Genomic DNA, 17,046 nt, shown 5'->3' on the forward strand with positions numbered 1-17,046 from the left:
TCTGGTCCAATCACGGGCTTTTAAAGCCCATTTCCTGAACCATTGCATTTTGGTCGGTTCTGGTTGCCGAATTCTGAACTTTTTCAGCAAAAAGTTCTAAATTCGGCCGAACCTCGAATAGCCAATGTTCGGGTCGAACCGATGGTCGACCCGAACCGTTCCATCATCCCTACTCCTTATTTCCAACGCCTCATCCCATATACAATGCTTCTAAATGACTATTCCATACCCCTCATCCCATATGCCATGCTTTAGTTTCCCTTTTCTTCAATGTTTCATTCAATATACTATTCTGTTCATTTCCTATTCTGTGTTGTCTTACTAAGTGTATTTTTAAACACCGGGCACTTAACCCTGGTGCCAGCCTCATTCTGTTTGACAGTAGTGGATCACTTGATCAACTTTTGTTAAAGCAACTTGTGGGAACATTTTTGACTAAGTTAGATGCAGCCTTTGTTCAGGAATTCTGACAGCTGCTGTAGGTGGGTGTCAAAATATGATGGCCATGCAGGGAGATTCATCCATCTGTGCTGTTTAGCATAAATTGAAACATCTGTTAGGCTGAATGAAAGAAATCTAACAGTGCATGGCCAGCTAAAGACCCACCCTCTGCCTCCACAGATTGGTACTTACCTCCATATAATGGTATTTTATTTTCTACTGGAGGCCCATTTATGATATGTGATTTATAGTTATGCCCCATTACACTAGAGTCAGTAACAATAAATTCTACAGACAGAATTGACTTCAGTTAGTACAAGAATGCACACTTATTTTTGTATGAAGTATTAGAACACATGTGAGCACTAGCAGCACATTAATGACATTTGACTGACAGGCTGAAAGCAATAAAACTGCCATGGTTGATTTTCTCCCTGGGATTGGCGTCATGTTGTGCTCAGAAGGAGGGGCCTCTGGTGTCTGTCCATAAATAAGAGAGGTTCATACCATGGAAATAAGAAATCAGCTTTCAGACGACTGTCCCCAGGCTGAACATTAGGGGATTTTCAGCGCTTGTCACAAGGAGGAAGGTTGACATATACAGCTATTTGCTGCCTGTGAAGGAACTCATTTACTTGGCTAGAGGTGCAAGTTGTATCCCAGCATGAATCCGTTCTCGCACACATTGCTGTTTGGCACTGTGTTCCTTTTAACCCTTAAGGAGCTGACAGAGGCATGCAGCTGCTTACTATATCACCCACAGGATCAATTCTGTAGAGCACAAGTAGGTGAGTCCTGTCACTATACTTCATGATGTAAATATTTGTATGCAGGTATAGCTTATGTGAAAGTGATTTTTTTTAAACAAATTTTGAGCTCTATGAAAGTTTGTTGTGTTAAACTTAGATAGAAAGTAAAAGAAGCCTACTTTTTTTCTAAAACTACATTGCGACCATTTGAGGGATTGGATGGCATTTGTTTTGAAGCAATGGAGAGCTCTCTTGTAGTTAGGATGGTCTCCTCTTAAACTGCAGATGTAAGCATATATAGCCATGTCTTGAGACGAATAGGACGATGTAAAATGCATTTAGAATTAAAGATGTTTCACAAATTTCTAAGTAATGTTTGAACATGACTTTGGCTTGTGGGATGGCAGAAATGGGTCTGGAGAAACACAAGGTCCATGACTTGGTGGCTGAGATGTTTTAAAGGATTTGAAGGACAAAATGTACTAGATGACTGTATGTAGCCTTAAGGAAAACACACAGAGTGTCAGTATTACACCTGTGGAAATGAGCCATACTGTATAATGTATTTCTCTAAAGAATGATATTCAATGCATCCCCCATCATTACCACCCACTAACAAACACTAAGAGTACCACCACCACCTCACACCATCCTAAAAAAAAAAAAAAATAAGAAGAGGAAAAAAAGAACAAAATAAAAAAGAGAACAAAATGGTCTATATTAAACAAAATAATTAAACTAGTGCAAAAAAATACATGTTATTGGATACTATTCCTTTAAGAGTTCATGTAGACATGTACTGTTTATGTAAAGCATTCTAAACCTGGATTATGTGGAATACCAGGGTTCCTACAGAGGTTGCTAAGGGTTCCTTGAGCTGTTGCTGATTGACCTCCTATCTGATGCTGCCTGCCTAGTTCCAGGGCCAAATCCACTTGGCAGAGTCAGCGGCATGACAGCAATAATCTTTTAGTCATTTTTAATAGGTGCATTGTGACCCCCACTGTAAGGGGGCATGCTTCCCACTGACCAAGGTAATAGGCATTTTCCCCTCTAACCTCCAATAAATTGGTGTAAACATGGGTTTCCCAAGACCTGAAAATTATTTCAAGGGTTCATCAGGGGTAAAAGGTTGAGAAAGGCTATTTTATTTTGTGCTTTGTGTTTAATATCATCTATGTTCCCATATGATGTAAGGGGAATAAAACTCAACTGATGTTGCTTATAGCATTCATCAATCATACTTCATTGGAAGAATGCTTTTCAGTGAACTTAGGTTTTTGTAATTGCAAATGATAGCAAGGAAATAGGACACGTCCTTCTGTCTAATTTGGCCACAAGTTCACTACATGTTTGGGCACTGATGATGGTGAAAAAGGTCTGTAAGCAAGGTAAGCATGATCTGCCCATAATTTTGACCACAGAATACCTGAAATGGTTTAACAACTAAAGTAAAATGCTACAAGGCTTAATCGCTAAAGTATTGCATATAGTAATGCTATGTAAAAAGTAAGCCAAGTCAACCAGATATTAGTTTACAGTATTCCATTTAGTTAAGAGATGAATTTTGATTGGTTGGTTTTGATTGGATTGCTACACTTTGCATATCATAACTGCTTTTTGAACTGTCTAACTGAAAAAGCATGGCTTCCAGCTAACTGTAACTGTGTCCATATACATGTCAGCAACTGTGTCCATACACATTCCACTATTCACAAACAATATGTTTATGGCTTACAATACCTTGCCCATCTAGGCTTCAAAGAGTAACCAACAATAGGCAAGCATATGCAGCAGAAGAGCTTGCTATACATATTTGAAATTGCCTGCATATCTTGGATCATTGCCTGTCCTATAGGATTTTCTATACTTTTACTGCTCATATGCCAAAATAGATGTCGGTTGAGTTAAAGTGGTTCTAAAGGCTTTTTACCTTAATACATTCTCTGCTTTAGGGTAAAAAAACCTATATCCAGCACCCCCCCCCCCCATACTTACCTGAGCCCGATCTTGATCCATCGCTGTGCACGAGAGCAGCAGCTCTCTATACCCTCTCTCTCCTCATAGGCTCATAGCCATTGGCTCCCGCTGCTGTCAACCAAGGCTAGTGAGGAGGAAGCATGGGGAAGGTGTCGAGCCGGCTCTGTATGTCTATGGAGCGAGCCCACACAAGTGCCCCCATGTCATACAGCTTGTTATGATAGCCATTCATTGGGAAGGAAGAGCCAAGATTGCTGGGGAGGGATCCCAAAAGAGGAAGATCGGAGCTTTTGTGTGTAAATTTATTGCATAGAGCAGGTAATTAAGACAAGTTTGTTATGAAAAAAAAAAATATTAAGAATAATAATAAAATTAATAATAATAATATATTTAAATGGATTTACAATCACTTTAAGGTATTAAGTTATGGTTGCTTCCATAGCATTCCAGCTACTAAGGTCATTAGAAGGTCTCATACCTCTCTCAGAGTTGTATGTACAGATTACCTAGGCTGTGTCAAGAGCAAAATCATAAATAATTTCTAACTGCACTGATCTAAAATCTGAATGGTTATTATACGTTATGTTAAGAGATCATTTTCAGATCAGAAATAGTAAACAGTCTGATTAAAGTAACTTTAGGAATTTGTATTCAGGAGAGATTTAGCCATTCACAATTCTTCTTATTAATGTTCCCACTGGGATCTGCACCACATATTTGAAAATGACTGGTAAATATATTCAGGGCCGCCTTCAGTCTCCTGCTGCTAGACATACAGCTGAAACTGTAAAGTCCATTTAATTCATCATGTCATGCTGTGGCTGCTTAGCTCTCATCCCGTGTGCACAGTAGATGTACAACATGGCTCTCCACAGAAGCTCAGAATTTGCATCTCTATAGTGTAGATTGCACTTTGTGCATACTGATTACAAGTTTTAAAGAACCCGCTAGAATGTCTTTGTGAAGCATAATCCTAACATTACCTACACCAACTTTATAATTGTTTTTCCTTCCTGAAACAAAGCAAATTAGACTATGCTATTAAATAATAAAGATAGCGGTTTATGCATGGATATCTGATTACTTTTTTCTTAAAGCAAAATTATAGTACCACATACATGTTTATTTAATAAATTATAAATCTTGTTACTTAGAAATTGGATATTTTTCTTGCCAAAAAAATCTTTGTAAAGATTTTGCTGTCAAAAATGTCCCCCTGTTGCAGGAATTTCACTCCTCATTCTCTTTGAAATGCCAGATTTAGATGACCTAACTGGTGGGATGACATTCTTAAACCCATAAGAACTCCTTCTTTGGACTGATATAAACAATCCTATACAGTATGTACTATATGTGTGGAATTACCATGCAGGTATCATTTCTGGGTAATAATAGCCTTCTACCTTCAAGGAAGATGGCACCAGATTTACATGAGTGGGATGCTTGTAAAGACTGTGGAATACAGAACAAGCAAGATTTTCTGCAGTTTAGTTTCATGTTTAAAAAAATATTCAACTGGTCAGTGTTTATTAGTTTCTTTAGATACAGTTCCACTTTTAATGTTCTCAATATATATATCATGTTAGGTTTTTCCACAAAAAAAAATACATATCATTATATTTTGCAATCATTTGTTATGTTTAAATTTGCTCTTTTCCTAAAAATGTACACTTGTTTGCATATTTGGGATTATTTATTTTGAAATATTGGTACTTAGTTAAAAATGAAGTCCCTATATGAAATTATAGCAGGGCAAGCAAATCCAAACATATATTATAGCCCAGGAATAGCAAATTCAAGAATTTACACTTTCCAAACTAGCAGTAAACACCCTTTGATCTATGTAGCTGCTGGCATATTCAAGTACTTATGCATTCTTAGCAATCAGTAAATAAGCTTTAAACTGACCTCACTGACCTATGTAGACTCAGGCACTGTGGAGCAAATTATCCTCTCAAAGCATATGCTTTGTGTTTACATTAGAGATTTTAATGTTGAGATGCTGCTGAGTTACTGCAGGTAGAGTGGAGCAGGGACTGCTGAGCTGCTGAGAAAACCATGTGAAAGTGCCCTGCTGGTAACTTTGAGAACAAATTGTTCACAGTGGCTGGTATAAATAGCTATACATCATAGTGGACTTTGTAATTGTTAAAGCATGCATACATTTTTAGATATATATACTGTAGGTATGATGCAACTTTAAATGTAACAACACCCATGCCTATTTATTTCTGAGCAGTGCAGTGCAAACATATCCTACAGACTCCCTCTATGGAAATTGTTTGATACTAGTGATAAGGTTCAGATTTTCTGCTACCCTGGGTTCACAGTAAATCATGTTCGTTCAGGGTTTGTGACACTGGTGAATTTCTGTCTGGCAAATTTGTTTTCAGACATAATGGATTGCACTTTGAACAATGGCCAGCAGGCTTAGAAAGACCAATAAAGTGGCTTGCTTTTGGATATGAAGAAGTAAAATCCCAAAGTATTTGGGATTTATTATAGCGCTTGCTTATACTAGCCAGGAATAGACAATTGCTTGTCAATATCCTGGGTAGAAAATGTTAAGCAATAGTGAAGTGGTTAGGATGATAAAAAAAAATTAACTCAATATATAAATATATATGAAATGTGACTAGGTAAATAGTATGATGAAATCACAGTATATATCACAATATAAAATGATGTCACAATAAAAACCATAAGTGTGCCATAAAGTGCAAAATGGTGCCAGAAAAGTCCAAATAAAAGTTCATAAGTAACTTTAGTGCATGAATAAAAAAAACTTGGGTGCCAAGTAAGGGAAAGTGCAGGTGCTTTGTGCTGGGTCCTCCAGTAGTCCAACTGCTGGTACTTGTGGTGTTAGCCTTGTGGAATAATGGGGGGTATGCAGAAGTTGTGGGTCTTAAATACCGTACGGTAAAAAGACCTATTGAGCCTTATGCCCTGCCTAGGCCATGAAGGTGACTGCTGGGCTTTGTAGTCCCATGCGATCCGGAGTCCCTCTCCTGGATAGCCTAGATCCTCAGGGTCCGGTCAGGGTAAAGAATAAAAAAGCTCCAAATGGTGCAGTACCGTTAAAAGATCCTTTAATAAATAATTGCTGGATCTCGAGGTTACGTCTGCCGAAAATGGTGCCTACGAGTGGAGAGCGGTAACTACCGGCTTGCGTTCCACCATAGCTATACATCATAGTAGACTTTGTAATTGTTAAAGCAAGTATAAAGGGAGGGGGGGATAAAGCAGCCATAGTGTCAATGAGCTGGAGCTGTTGTAGGAAAGGATAGGAAAAGCTGACAAACTGCATTGGCAGAAACAGTCAGTAAGGAAATAGCACTTTAATTCTGATTGCTAGCTCTTTTATTAATCATCCCCTTTTTTTGCCCTATTTTTATAGGAGTTTGTGTTGGTTTTAATTGTAGCTTGTGGGTTAACTGAAAGCAGCAGTCACATTTAGCCGTGGTCCACTTACTTGTTGCAAGTGGGGTTTTAATTTTGGGTTTTTTTTATGTCAGGAATTTGTTTTCATTTTATGTTAATGTAGTGCTAACCCCGAAGGAGCCGCTGGAAATTGCTCAGGTTCTTTTTCCCAGTAATTTCCCAGCAAGGCACGCGTTCACAGTCACTCTTTGGCTCAAGGACAAGTCAAGGGGTGTTCTTTTTGAGGTTTTTATTTTTGAGGTAACTTGCATAGGGTTGGGGGAATTTGAATGGGATACTCCAAAAATAAGTATGTACAAGATAAGGACATCAAACTTCCTTCTGTAGTCTTTGCAAAAGCAAAACTATGGACTTGGCTTTGTAGTAGAAGCAGTTAAAAGCACAAAAGCTTCTTCTTTGAGCATTCAGGGCAGAGTCCCTTCACAAAGAACTAGAAAGACTGAGCCAATGTCCCCTTTACACAAACACATAGCTGACTCTCTAGTACCAGAGGGGTGGCAGCAGCCCAAAAATCTTTAAGATCTCTCTCACTGTCTGTACTCACATATGTCCCTGGAAAGTTGGTTTCCTCCTTCCAACATCCATTCAACACATTTTTCCTGTGATACCAGACAAGATCTTCAGACAACAGCCCCTTGGTCAACTCTCTGTAACTCAGTATCTAGGCCCCTTAGCTAGCCCAGATGAGGCCTTACAAACATGAAGCACATAGCAGTGCTGCCCAGAGGGCAACAAGCCCTTCAGGCTGGACTTCTCCTCTCCTGAACAAGACAAGACTACTCTGTGTCTCAGAGTATTTATACAGACTCCCAGCCGCCTTCAGGGCCATCCTCCCTGGGATTGGCCAGGGCTGTATAAATATTCAAGCTGCTCAATTGTCTTGCTCCACATCTATGTTCTGGAGAGATCCACAGCTTTCCAGAAAACAGTGGAAGCAATCAAACCTGCAGCAGCTGAAACACTGAACAGACCTAACTAATCACATGCAGCTGCAATGATTACAGTGAGCACAACTAAATTTACCTAACAGTGAGCCAGAATTAAATGTGCCTAATCCTAGCACCGATCTAGGAGGGTGGTAAATTAATATGGCCTTTTAATCATGTTTGAAAGGCTTAAAATGCAGCATTCACTTGTTGCTGATCCTCTGGTCTTAGAGATGTCTTTTGTACATAGCACGTTGCTACATCATTTAAAAGAAAAAAATAGCATTTTCACTATGTACCTAAACCACCTCAAACTATTTAATTCACTATTGCTGTCCTCTCCATATCCACATAGTAATATCAAAAGCTAGGCATACACCAGTTAGTTCTGTTATCTGTGATTAAAATTGCCCTACCAGTGGCTAATTTTACCCGGTTGTATTTTCTGCTGTCTTTTGATTCTTGTTGTAAAACACCTGCTTGTAATCTTTATCTCTAACACATTTGGGCCTAGTCTTGTTCAAATAAAAAATGTTACTGGCCAATTTAACACAGGATTTTCTTAAGTACTGAAACAAGTTTAAGCATTACTTCCAGTGACAACAATGAGGTCTGATTACCCACAAACTGAGTCGGTGGAATGGGTTGCAGGCGATGTCATACTCATGTCTATAACATTTTCAAGTCTACAATAAATCATTTAAATTTAAATCTGTTGTTTGTATCCAAGAAATAGAGGACTATCTTTTTTTAAAGACACATCTCCTCAAACCCCCACAGGTATGCAGGTGTAGACTAAGGAATGGGATGCACCTCCACCGCTTGTAATGAACACAATCAAATTGAATAAACAAACTTTCTAGTAGGACCATAAACTCTACTTAGCCAGAATCTACACAGCTGTAAGTGAGCCAGTCCTAACTAGCTAACTTGATGTCACCAGCAGAATATCTGGAAGGCAGAACTCTGATAAGCAGAGACCTTCAATTACCGGTAAGCACTAGGGATGATCGAACGGTTCCACCATCGGTTCGACCCGAACATTGGGTGTTCGAAATTTGGCCGAATTTCAAAATTTTTGCGGTAAAAGTTCGGACTTCGGTCACCAGAACCGTCCAAAATGCAAAGGGACAGGAAGTGGGCTTTAACCACTTGCCGACCAGTCACTGGGACTGTACTGCGGCAAAGTGGCTCGATTCCGTCCAGCGACGTAGACCTACATCGCTGGACTCCTCCCCTTGTAGGCGGCGCTCGAGCGCCGCCGGAGGTGCACTCCCGCTGTTTTCAGTCACAGCGGGAGTCGGGCCAGGGGAGGAGCAGCGGCGATCGCCGCTGCTCTTCCCCGATCGTCGGGGAATCGAGTTTGGAGATCCGCCCGCTTGTGTAAACAGAGCGGGCGGATCTCCTAAGTGACAAACAGTGACAGATTGCAGGGTTCAGCATAGCTGAACATGCGATCTGTCCCTGTGTCACTCAGTCACCTCCCCCCACACACGTTTGTAAGCACCAGGCATACATTAACCCCTCCCTCTCCAATAAAATGAACCCCTTCCCTGCCAGTGTCATTTTTACAGTAACAGTGCATATTTATAGCACTGATTACTGTAGAAATGTCACTGGTACCCCCAAAAGTGTCAAAAATGTCAGTCAAGGGTCCAATCTGTCCGCCGCAATGTCGCAGTCCCGCAAAAAAAATCGCAGATCGCCGCCATTACTCGTTAAAAAAAACCCACCAAGAATGACAGAAATCTTTCCCTTAGTTAGCAAACGCAATAACTTTTGCGCAAACCAATCAAAATACGCTTATTGTGATTTTTTTTTACCAAACATAGGTAGTAGAAAACAAATTGGCCAAAAATTTTAAAAAAATTTGATTTTTACATTTTTTGGGGGGGGGGGGGAATTTCATATAAAAAAAATGTTAAAAATATTGTTATTTTTTCAAAATAAACGCTCTTTTTTTGTTTATAGCGCAAAAAGCAAAAATCGCACAGGTGATCAAATACCACCAAAAGAAAGCTCTGTTTGTGGGGAAAAAAGGACGTAAATTTAGTTTGGGTACGACATCGCACGACCGCACAATTGTCAGTTAAAGTCGCACAGCGCCGAATCGCAAAAAGTGGCCTGTACGTAAGACAGCAAAATCCTCCAGTGGTAAAGTGGTTAAAAGCCTGTGATTGGCCCAGAAACGTCAGCAAAAGCCAATGAGGGGGCAGGAGTCTGCTAGGAACATGATTGGAGTGACTACGGGGACCAGAGGCCAATCAGGAGTGAATACGACCCCCCAGTATATAACATAGCCCCGCCTAACATCTAGCACTGTAATACAGAGGCTGTGGAAGAGAGCAGAAGCATTTGTGTTACTCCTGCTTTGTTACACAACGTTTGCTGCATAGCCGATTGCTTGTAAAGCTTCATATCTGCAGAAGAGCATTCAGCTTACAGACAGATTGTCAGTGTAGTTAGAAATACAGAGATTGTGCTGTTTGTTTGAGTTAGAAAAAAAAAATAAAATTTAAAGGGACAGTGTCAGTTAGAAATTGTCTTCTGCTGTATGGAGCTGTTCTTTTAGTGTGAGGAAAGGGATATGCAGTGTAGTTAGGGTACTATATACCACTATAGTTAGATTCAATAATCTAGTTTTGTAGGGATACTTTTAAGTGTCAGGGTTCCGTCTAGTGAGCACGTTGCTCTGCTGATATATCTACAGCAGGTATACGTGCTTGCTAGTCAGCTATTGTGCAAAATACATTGCAGCGATACACACACATCTGCTGTATTTAGCGACAACTTTGGGTTGCATAGCAGTGTGCGTTTTGCAGGTGAATTTCACCGCGCAGAGTTGCCAAAGCCTCAGTGACAACTTAACGGCTGTTCTTGTAAGCATTAAGTCCACTGTGCAAAAGGCTTTGCTACTCTGCGTCACACACATCTGCTGTATTTAGCGAAACTTTGGGTCGCATAGCAGTGTGCGTTTTGCAGGTGAATTTCACCGCGCAGAGTTGCCAAAGCCTCAGGGACAGCTATGCCAGGTAGACCAAGGAAAGGCATACGTGGCCCTGCTTCAGAAAGGGGCACAGCTTCTAGGGTGTCTAGAGGCAAGGGTGGACGTGGTGGTCAGTCCTCAGCCAGGCCACCATTGCGATTGTTCTCCCGCAGTGGCCAAGCTATACGTCCACAGTACGTACAGGAGGTGGTGGACTATATTACCAAACCCTCATCATCGTCATCATCTGCAACTACAGTGACCCAAGCAGAGAAAAGTGGTCAGTCTTCTGCAGCTGGCAGAGCAAATAAAGATGAGTCCATGTCCACCTCAAGTCCTGCATTAGACCCAACTTCAGACATGGCAGAGGAGTCAGCTGAGCTGTTTGACCACAGTGTCGGCCATCTACTCCAGCCTGATGCTCAGTCCTTTAGGGAGTCTGATGTTGGGTCTGAGGTTCAGGAGGAGGCAGAGCAAGCAAGAGGGGAGAGCAGACGGCCCACTCCATCTAAGGCCACACCTGTTGTCTCCTGGGCCACGCCTGATGCTCAGTCCTTTACGGAGTCTGATGTTGGGTCTGAGGTTGAGGAGGAGGCAGAGCAAGCAAGAGGGGATAGCAGACGGCCCACTCCATCTAAGGCAGCACCTGTTGTCTCTCGGGCCACTATACAAACCTCTTCTTGCTGGGCCTTTTTTGAGACATCTCATGCAGATTGAACAGTTGCGATCTGCAAGATTTGTCATAAGGGAATAAAACGTGGCAAAAATGTCAACCACTTGGGTACAAGCTGCCTAACCAGGCATTTGACAACCCACCACTTGGCCCATTGGCAGGAGCATTTGAAGAACCCACAAAAGGGCCAAAGATCGGTCATGCTATAGTCACTCGTCACCTGTTGGCAGCCTCCACTGACAGGGATGAGGACATAGCAGGCAGTGTCACATCTACCTCCAGCACACCACCAGCTGTAACAGCTGTAACATCTAGACGGCAAATTTCGATTCCACACATGCTGGAATGAAAAAAAAAGTATACTCCCCGCCACCCACATGCCCAACGTCTAAACAGTAGTTTGGCAAAACTACTGGCTCTGCAACTCTTACCATTTAACCTGGTAGAGTCTGCTCCCTTCCGTGACTTTGCAAAATGTGCAGTTCCACAGTGGCAGGTGCCAAGTCGGCATTACTTTGCCCGTAAGGCCCTGCCATCCCTATACCAACATGTGGAAGGCAATGTAGTGTCGTCCCTGGCCAAGTCAGTCAGCCGTAAGATACACCTGACGGCTGACACTTGGTCAAGCAAACATGGGCAGGGACGGTACATTTCTGTCACTGCTCATTGGGTGAAACTGCTTGCCAGTGGAAGGGATTGTAGCCAGAGCTCGGTGCTGCAGCCATTATTGCCCCCACGTCTGCAAACAGCTGGTGGTGTCGCTGATCCGGGTAGATAGATCACTTCTACCCCCTCCTGTTCCTCCTCCTCCTCCTCATCCATGCCCTCCTCTGCAGCATGGTCCTTTGAATATAATGAGGTACCACATAAGCGTTCAAAGGGCTATTCTATGTCTCAGGCCAAAAGGTGTCATGCAGTGCTGCAGCTTGTGTGTCTAGGGGACAGGCAGCACACTGCCCCTGAGATTCTTGGGGCTCTGCAGGCACAGGCCCAGAGGTTGTTGACACCACGCCAGCTGCAGCCAGGAATGGTGGTTACCGATAATGGGTCAAACCTCCTGGCCGCCCTTCAGCAGGGAAAGTTGACGCATGTGCCATGCCTGGCGCATGTCCTGAATCTCGTGGTACAGCGGTTTTTGAACTCGTACCCGGGAATGCAGGATGTGCTAAGGATGGCAAGAAGGGTGTGCAGCCACTTCAGGCGGTCGTAAAGTGCTACTGCACGTTTGGCCGAAGTGCAGCGCGAGTTTCACCTGTCGGTACACCGCCTCGTCTGTGACATGCCCACCCGCTGGAACTCCACCTTGGCTATGCTGCAGCACCTGTACACGCAGCAGAGGGCCCTCAATGAATATCTCTGCGGGTATGGCACCAGCACTGGCTCAGCGTGCCTGGGCTTTGAGGAGGAGGAGGAGGAGGAGAAGGAGGAGGAAGACATGCGGCAATCTGCAAGGCCTAGTTTGACTCCCTCGGGACACTTTGGAGTAGTACGTGGCTGGAAGAGGAGGAGCACGTTCAAGATAATGTCGCTTTGAGTGACCCCGAGGAGTCAGCTTCTGAGGCCTTCGCTAATTTGCGACGCATGGCAAACATCATGCTTCAGAGCCTGCGAAAGGACCCCAGAATCAAGGCCATTAAACAGACTGACCACTATTGGTTAGCCACCCTACTTGACCACCGGTACAAGTCAAAAGTCTCGGAGCTTTTCCCATCCACCCAGAGAGTCCACAGGATCAAATCCCTTGAGGACAGTCTCAAGAGGATTCTGGTGAACACGTTCCCCGACTCCCGTAGGGTGCAGGGGCGGGAACAACCTACCATGGACTCTACTGCGGGTCACGATAGGAGTGTTGGAGAAGGCGTGATGCCTTTCGGCCTTTTTTTAGTCCTCACCGCCCAGGCCTCTCAGCTGCCACATTGCATCGACAGCGTCTGCATCACATGGTGGACAATTACGTCAGGGCACAAAGTGACACAGAGGGCTTTTCATGTGACGAATCTGATCCACTGGCATACAGGGTCTTAAGATTAGACCACTGGCCAGAACTGGCCCAGTATGCCATGGAGTTGTTGGCCTGCCCTGCTTCCAGTGTCCTATCGGAACGGGCATTCAGCGCAGCAGGAGGATTCGTCACAGACCATCGAACGAGACTCTCCACCGACTCAGTCGCCCGTTTGACATTCATTAAAATGAATCAGTCATGGATATCAAGCTTTGATGCACCTGATGCAGACCTTGTAGACTAGTCTATTGTTGCGATGTGGCAGCTGAGCCTAAGTTTAAGAAAAGTCACAACTTACCAACCAGCCAGTGACCAACCAAATTGCACTGTCTAACAGTATGCGTTAAAAGTTTAAGCCTGGACCAGGGTGCCACCCTCAGACCCTCCTCTCGCTCTGTTTAGGTTCACAGAACCTCATTTTAGTTATACCAAAAATACCATGTTTGCGCACCTGTTCCACAGGTGCACACCTTCATAATTTTTTGGCCTTCTGCAACACCATTTTACATGAAATAAAGTGCATCTACATACATCTTTTGACTTCTTGAAAACATTTGGTAATAATAGCCCCATTGTGAAAATACACCCATTAATTATATCCACATTTAAAGAGACAGCACCTTTTTCCAAAAAAAAACTCTAATCTTGTTCCCAGTGCACTGCATTATGTCTTCATAATACACATTGGCTGTGCAGTTGATTAGGAGCAAAAGAAAGGCGCGGTTAAGCAAAAAAGTCATTTTTGAAGGTTTGGCATGCTATAATTCTGGTTCTGGACATGCTACAGAGCTGAAACTTCACAGGTACACTTTTTAGACCCCCCAGACACTAAATCCAAAGAAATCTCTTTTTTTTTTTTCAATAATTTTTTCAATAATTGGCTCTCTATCAATAACGACAATTTTTAAGAACTTTTTTTGCCTGATTCATAGTCCCTGGGGCATGACCCAGAACCCTAGGCACTTTTTAGGGGCATTTATTAGGTTTAGGGCTTCAAAATGGTGTTTTTTTATTCCCGAAGTTCGGGTCCCATTGATTTCAACGGGGTTCGGGAATCCGAACCGAACTTTCGGGAAATTTGGGTGTTCTGGTCGAACCGAACTTTTCAAAAGTTCGATCATCCCTAGTAAGCACTATAATCATTTTAAGAAAAAATTCTCATATATCAGTAAGTTCAGGAAGCAGATTAGACACATTCCCTCATGGAACTGGCATCAAGTCCATATCATATTTGATGTCTATCAAATTGGGATTTTGTGCTATACAATTATATATATAATATATATTATATATTGGCTATCAGATTGTAACAGGTGGTCATGTGAAAATATCACTACAGTTAGAAAAACTGATATTGTAGGAGAGTCTACTAAAAATATCATATTTTCTTCAGTCTCCTTATCTCACATCCAAAATCGCCTTTGATTGCATGGGGGTTGGCTCAGTGGTACCCTCCAAAAGCTGCTGCAACTGGCAATTGATTTCAAAATGATGCACACATGCTAGCAGTCATTCTAAAGACCCTTGACCAGACTTACACTAAAGGAACTGGCTGGAACCACAGACCAGGCAAAACCTTGTTAAAGTGGCTGTAAGCATCATACATGATATATATATATATATATATATATATATATATATATATATATATATATATATATATATATATAAAAGCTCATCATTCTGTACTGTGTACTTGTCTCTCTCTAAAGCACTGCGTGTCATTTCTCCATGCCAGCCTTTTTCAACCAGGGTGCCCAGGCACCCTGGGGTGCCTTGAGATTTCTTCAGGAGTGCCTTGGCAAAATGCCTAAAAAATTATCAAAAATTGTATACAAGTCAGCAGTTGGATAAAGCTTGCCATTTAGGTACACAAAACCACAGGTTTTCATTATGCACCATTACAACTTTCTAGACACTGGCATCCTAACAACCAATGACATCATCAGTTAATAAAGAGGATGTCTGTTGCCTCCACAGTATCCTTGTTTAATCCTCCTGTGCTCCTATCCCTTAGCACTGGGGTGACATTTGCTGACTGATGGAGAGAAATTGAGGGAAACGAGAAACATTGGAATACTAGTCAGTGCCGGTGTGCAAAAGTCTTATTTGGTTTGGAAGAAAAAATCACCTATAATGTATCTACTTGGATGTTGCTGCATTATGTGAAGCTATTCGAATAGTTTTTTTACATTTTAGAATGGGATGCTTTGAAACTGTCCCCAGGGTGCCTTGAGATTGTCTATAATTTTAAAGAGTGCCTCGACTAAAAAATGGTTGAGAAACACTGCTCCATGCTGCTTTGTCCCTCTGTTATTAGCATGACTGTACTGTGTGAAGGGGAGGGGGTCCCTTTCAACCAATTAAGACTCAGAGCTGTGGGCTAGGTGCAGACTTCAGATCTCCTCCCCTGCTCCTAGAACTAAGGAAAAATCCTTTCATGTTTATGTTTTCAGAATGATCTACAAAAGAAATGGCTGCAGATGAACAGCTACAACTTATGTAGGAGGTTTTGTTTTATCTCTGCATATCACATAATGCTAACCACTTCACTGGGTACATGAAAGGGTTTACAACCACTTCAAGTACTTTTCATTTTTATTCCCAATTATTGTACTGTTGATATTGTCTATTTTTGTAATATCTTTTTCTGTAAATATCTTGTTTGCACCGTTTTTATTGTCTTTTCATTAAAAGAAACCTAAATATTGTTAAGCATTATCTGTAAAATCTCTAAACTAGAACTTGAAGAATCCCTGTCTCTTTGAAGGACACTACTATATTTTAATCTCTATCATATTTTTGTGTGGTGTAACAGCATTACAGACATCTCTCTCATACTGTGAACAGTGGATGTTTCTAATAAAGCAGGTGGTGGCAGCTATTGTGTGTGTGTAGAGGGTTAAAGGCTAAGTTCACCTTTGATAAAAAAAAAAAATAATAATAATAATAAATGCACATCTTTTTGGAGGTACAAAAATGTACATTTATTTTTTTTTTTTTCTCTGCATTTTGTAAGGCATTGCACATGACAAAAGTCCATTTGTGTGATACACAAGATACAATGTCCAGTACATAATCTGTCCAGACAGTGAAAAAGTCTCATACATGTGGTATCACTATACTCAAGAGGAGTAACAGAATGGGTTTTGAGGTGTAACTCTAATTATGCCCATGCTGCATGTGAAAAATATCTTATTAAGTTGACAACTTTGTGTAAAAAAATAAATTCTTTTTGCAATTTCCAAAAACTTGTGGCAATAAAAGGAAGTCTTCAAAAGACTCACCATGCCTCTTAGGAATACCTTGGAGTGTTTACTCTCCATAATGTGGTTATTTTGTGGGTGTTTCTACTGTCCTGGCGCTCCAGTGCCTCCAAAAACTGTGATATGCAGTCAGGAAATTAGATGTGTAATTTATGTCCCTAGAATGCCCAAAGGTGCTTCCTTGGATTTTTGGCCCCTCTATATGGCTAAGCCATGAAAAAGTCTCACACATGTGATATCACCATACTCGGGAGGAGTACCAGAATGTGTTTTGGGGTGTAATCCTAAGTATGTCCATGATGTGTGTTAGAAATATCTTATTATTTGGAACTTTGTGTAAAAAAAATACATTTTCATTTTCTTTTCTGCATTTTTCAAAATCATGTGCAGAAAATTACATTTTCAAAAGACTCACTATGCCTTTCAGAAAATACCTTGGAGTGTTTGATTTCCAAAATTAGGTAATTTTGTGGGCATTTTCACTATCCTGGTGCTCCAAAAATGTGATACGTAGTCAGGAAATTAAATGCAAATGAATATCTAATTTGTGCTCCTTGAAAGCCCAAAGGTGCTCCTTAGATT

At 41.6% G+C, this 17,046-nt stretch overlaps 2 protein-coding genes across 2 annotated transcripts in view; one reads left to right on the forward strand and one right to left on the reverse strand.

Annotated features, from left to right (window-relative positions):
- Positions 1–17,046, reverse strand: part of SYN2 (synapsin II) — a 462,275-nt gene that overhangs the window by 96,860 nt on the left and 348,369 nt on the right. The gene's annotated exons all lie outside the window — the stretch shown is intronic.
- The window catches only part of TIMP4 (TIMP metallopeptidase inhibitor 4), a 64,251-nt gene continuing 48,161 nt past the window's right edge, over positions 957–17,046 (forward strand). Inside the window, exon 1 of the mRNA XM_082266535.1 lies at positions 957–1,229. Within this exon, the coding sequence (XP_082122661.1) occupies positions 1,106–1,229 (124 nt within the window). The 5' untranslated portion in view covers positions 957–1,105. The remainder of the gene's footprint in view (positions 1,230–17,046) is intronic.

Source organism: Pelophylax lessonae (assembly GCF_965119305.1).
Source record: "Pelophylax lessonae genome assembly, chromosome: 8".
Lineage (NCBI taxonomy): Eukaryota > Metazoa > Chordata > Amphibia > Anura > Ranidae > Pelophylax > Pelophylax lessonae.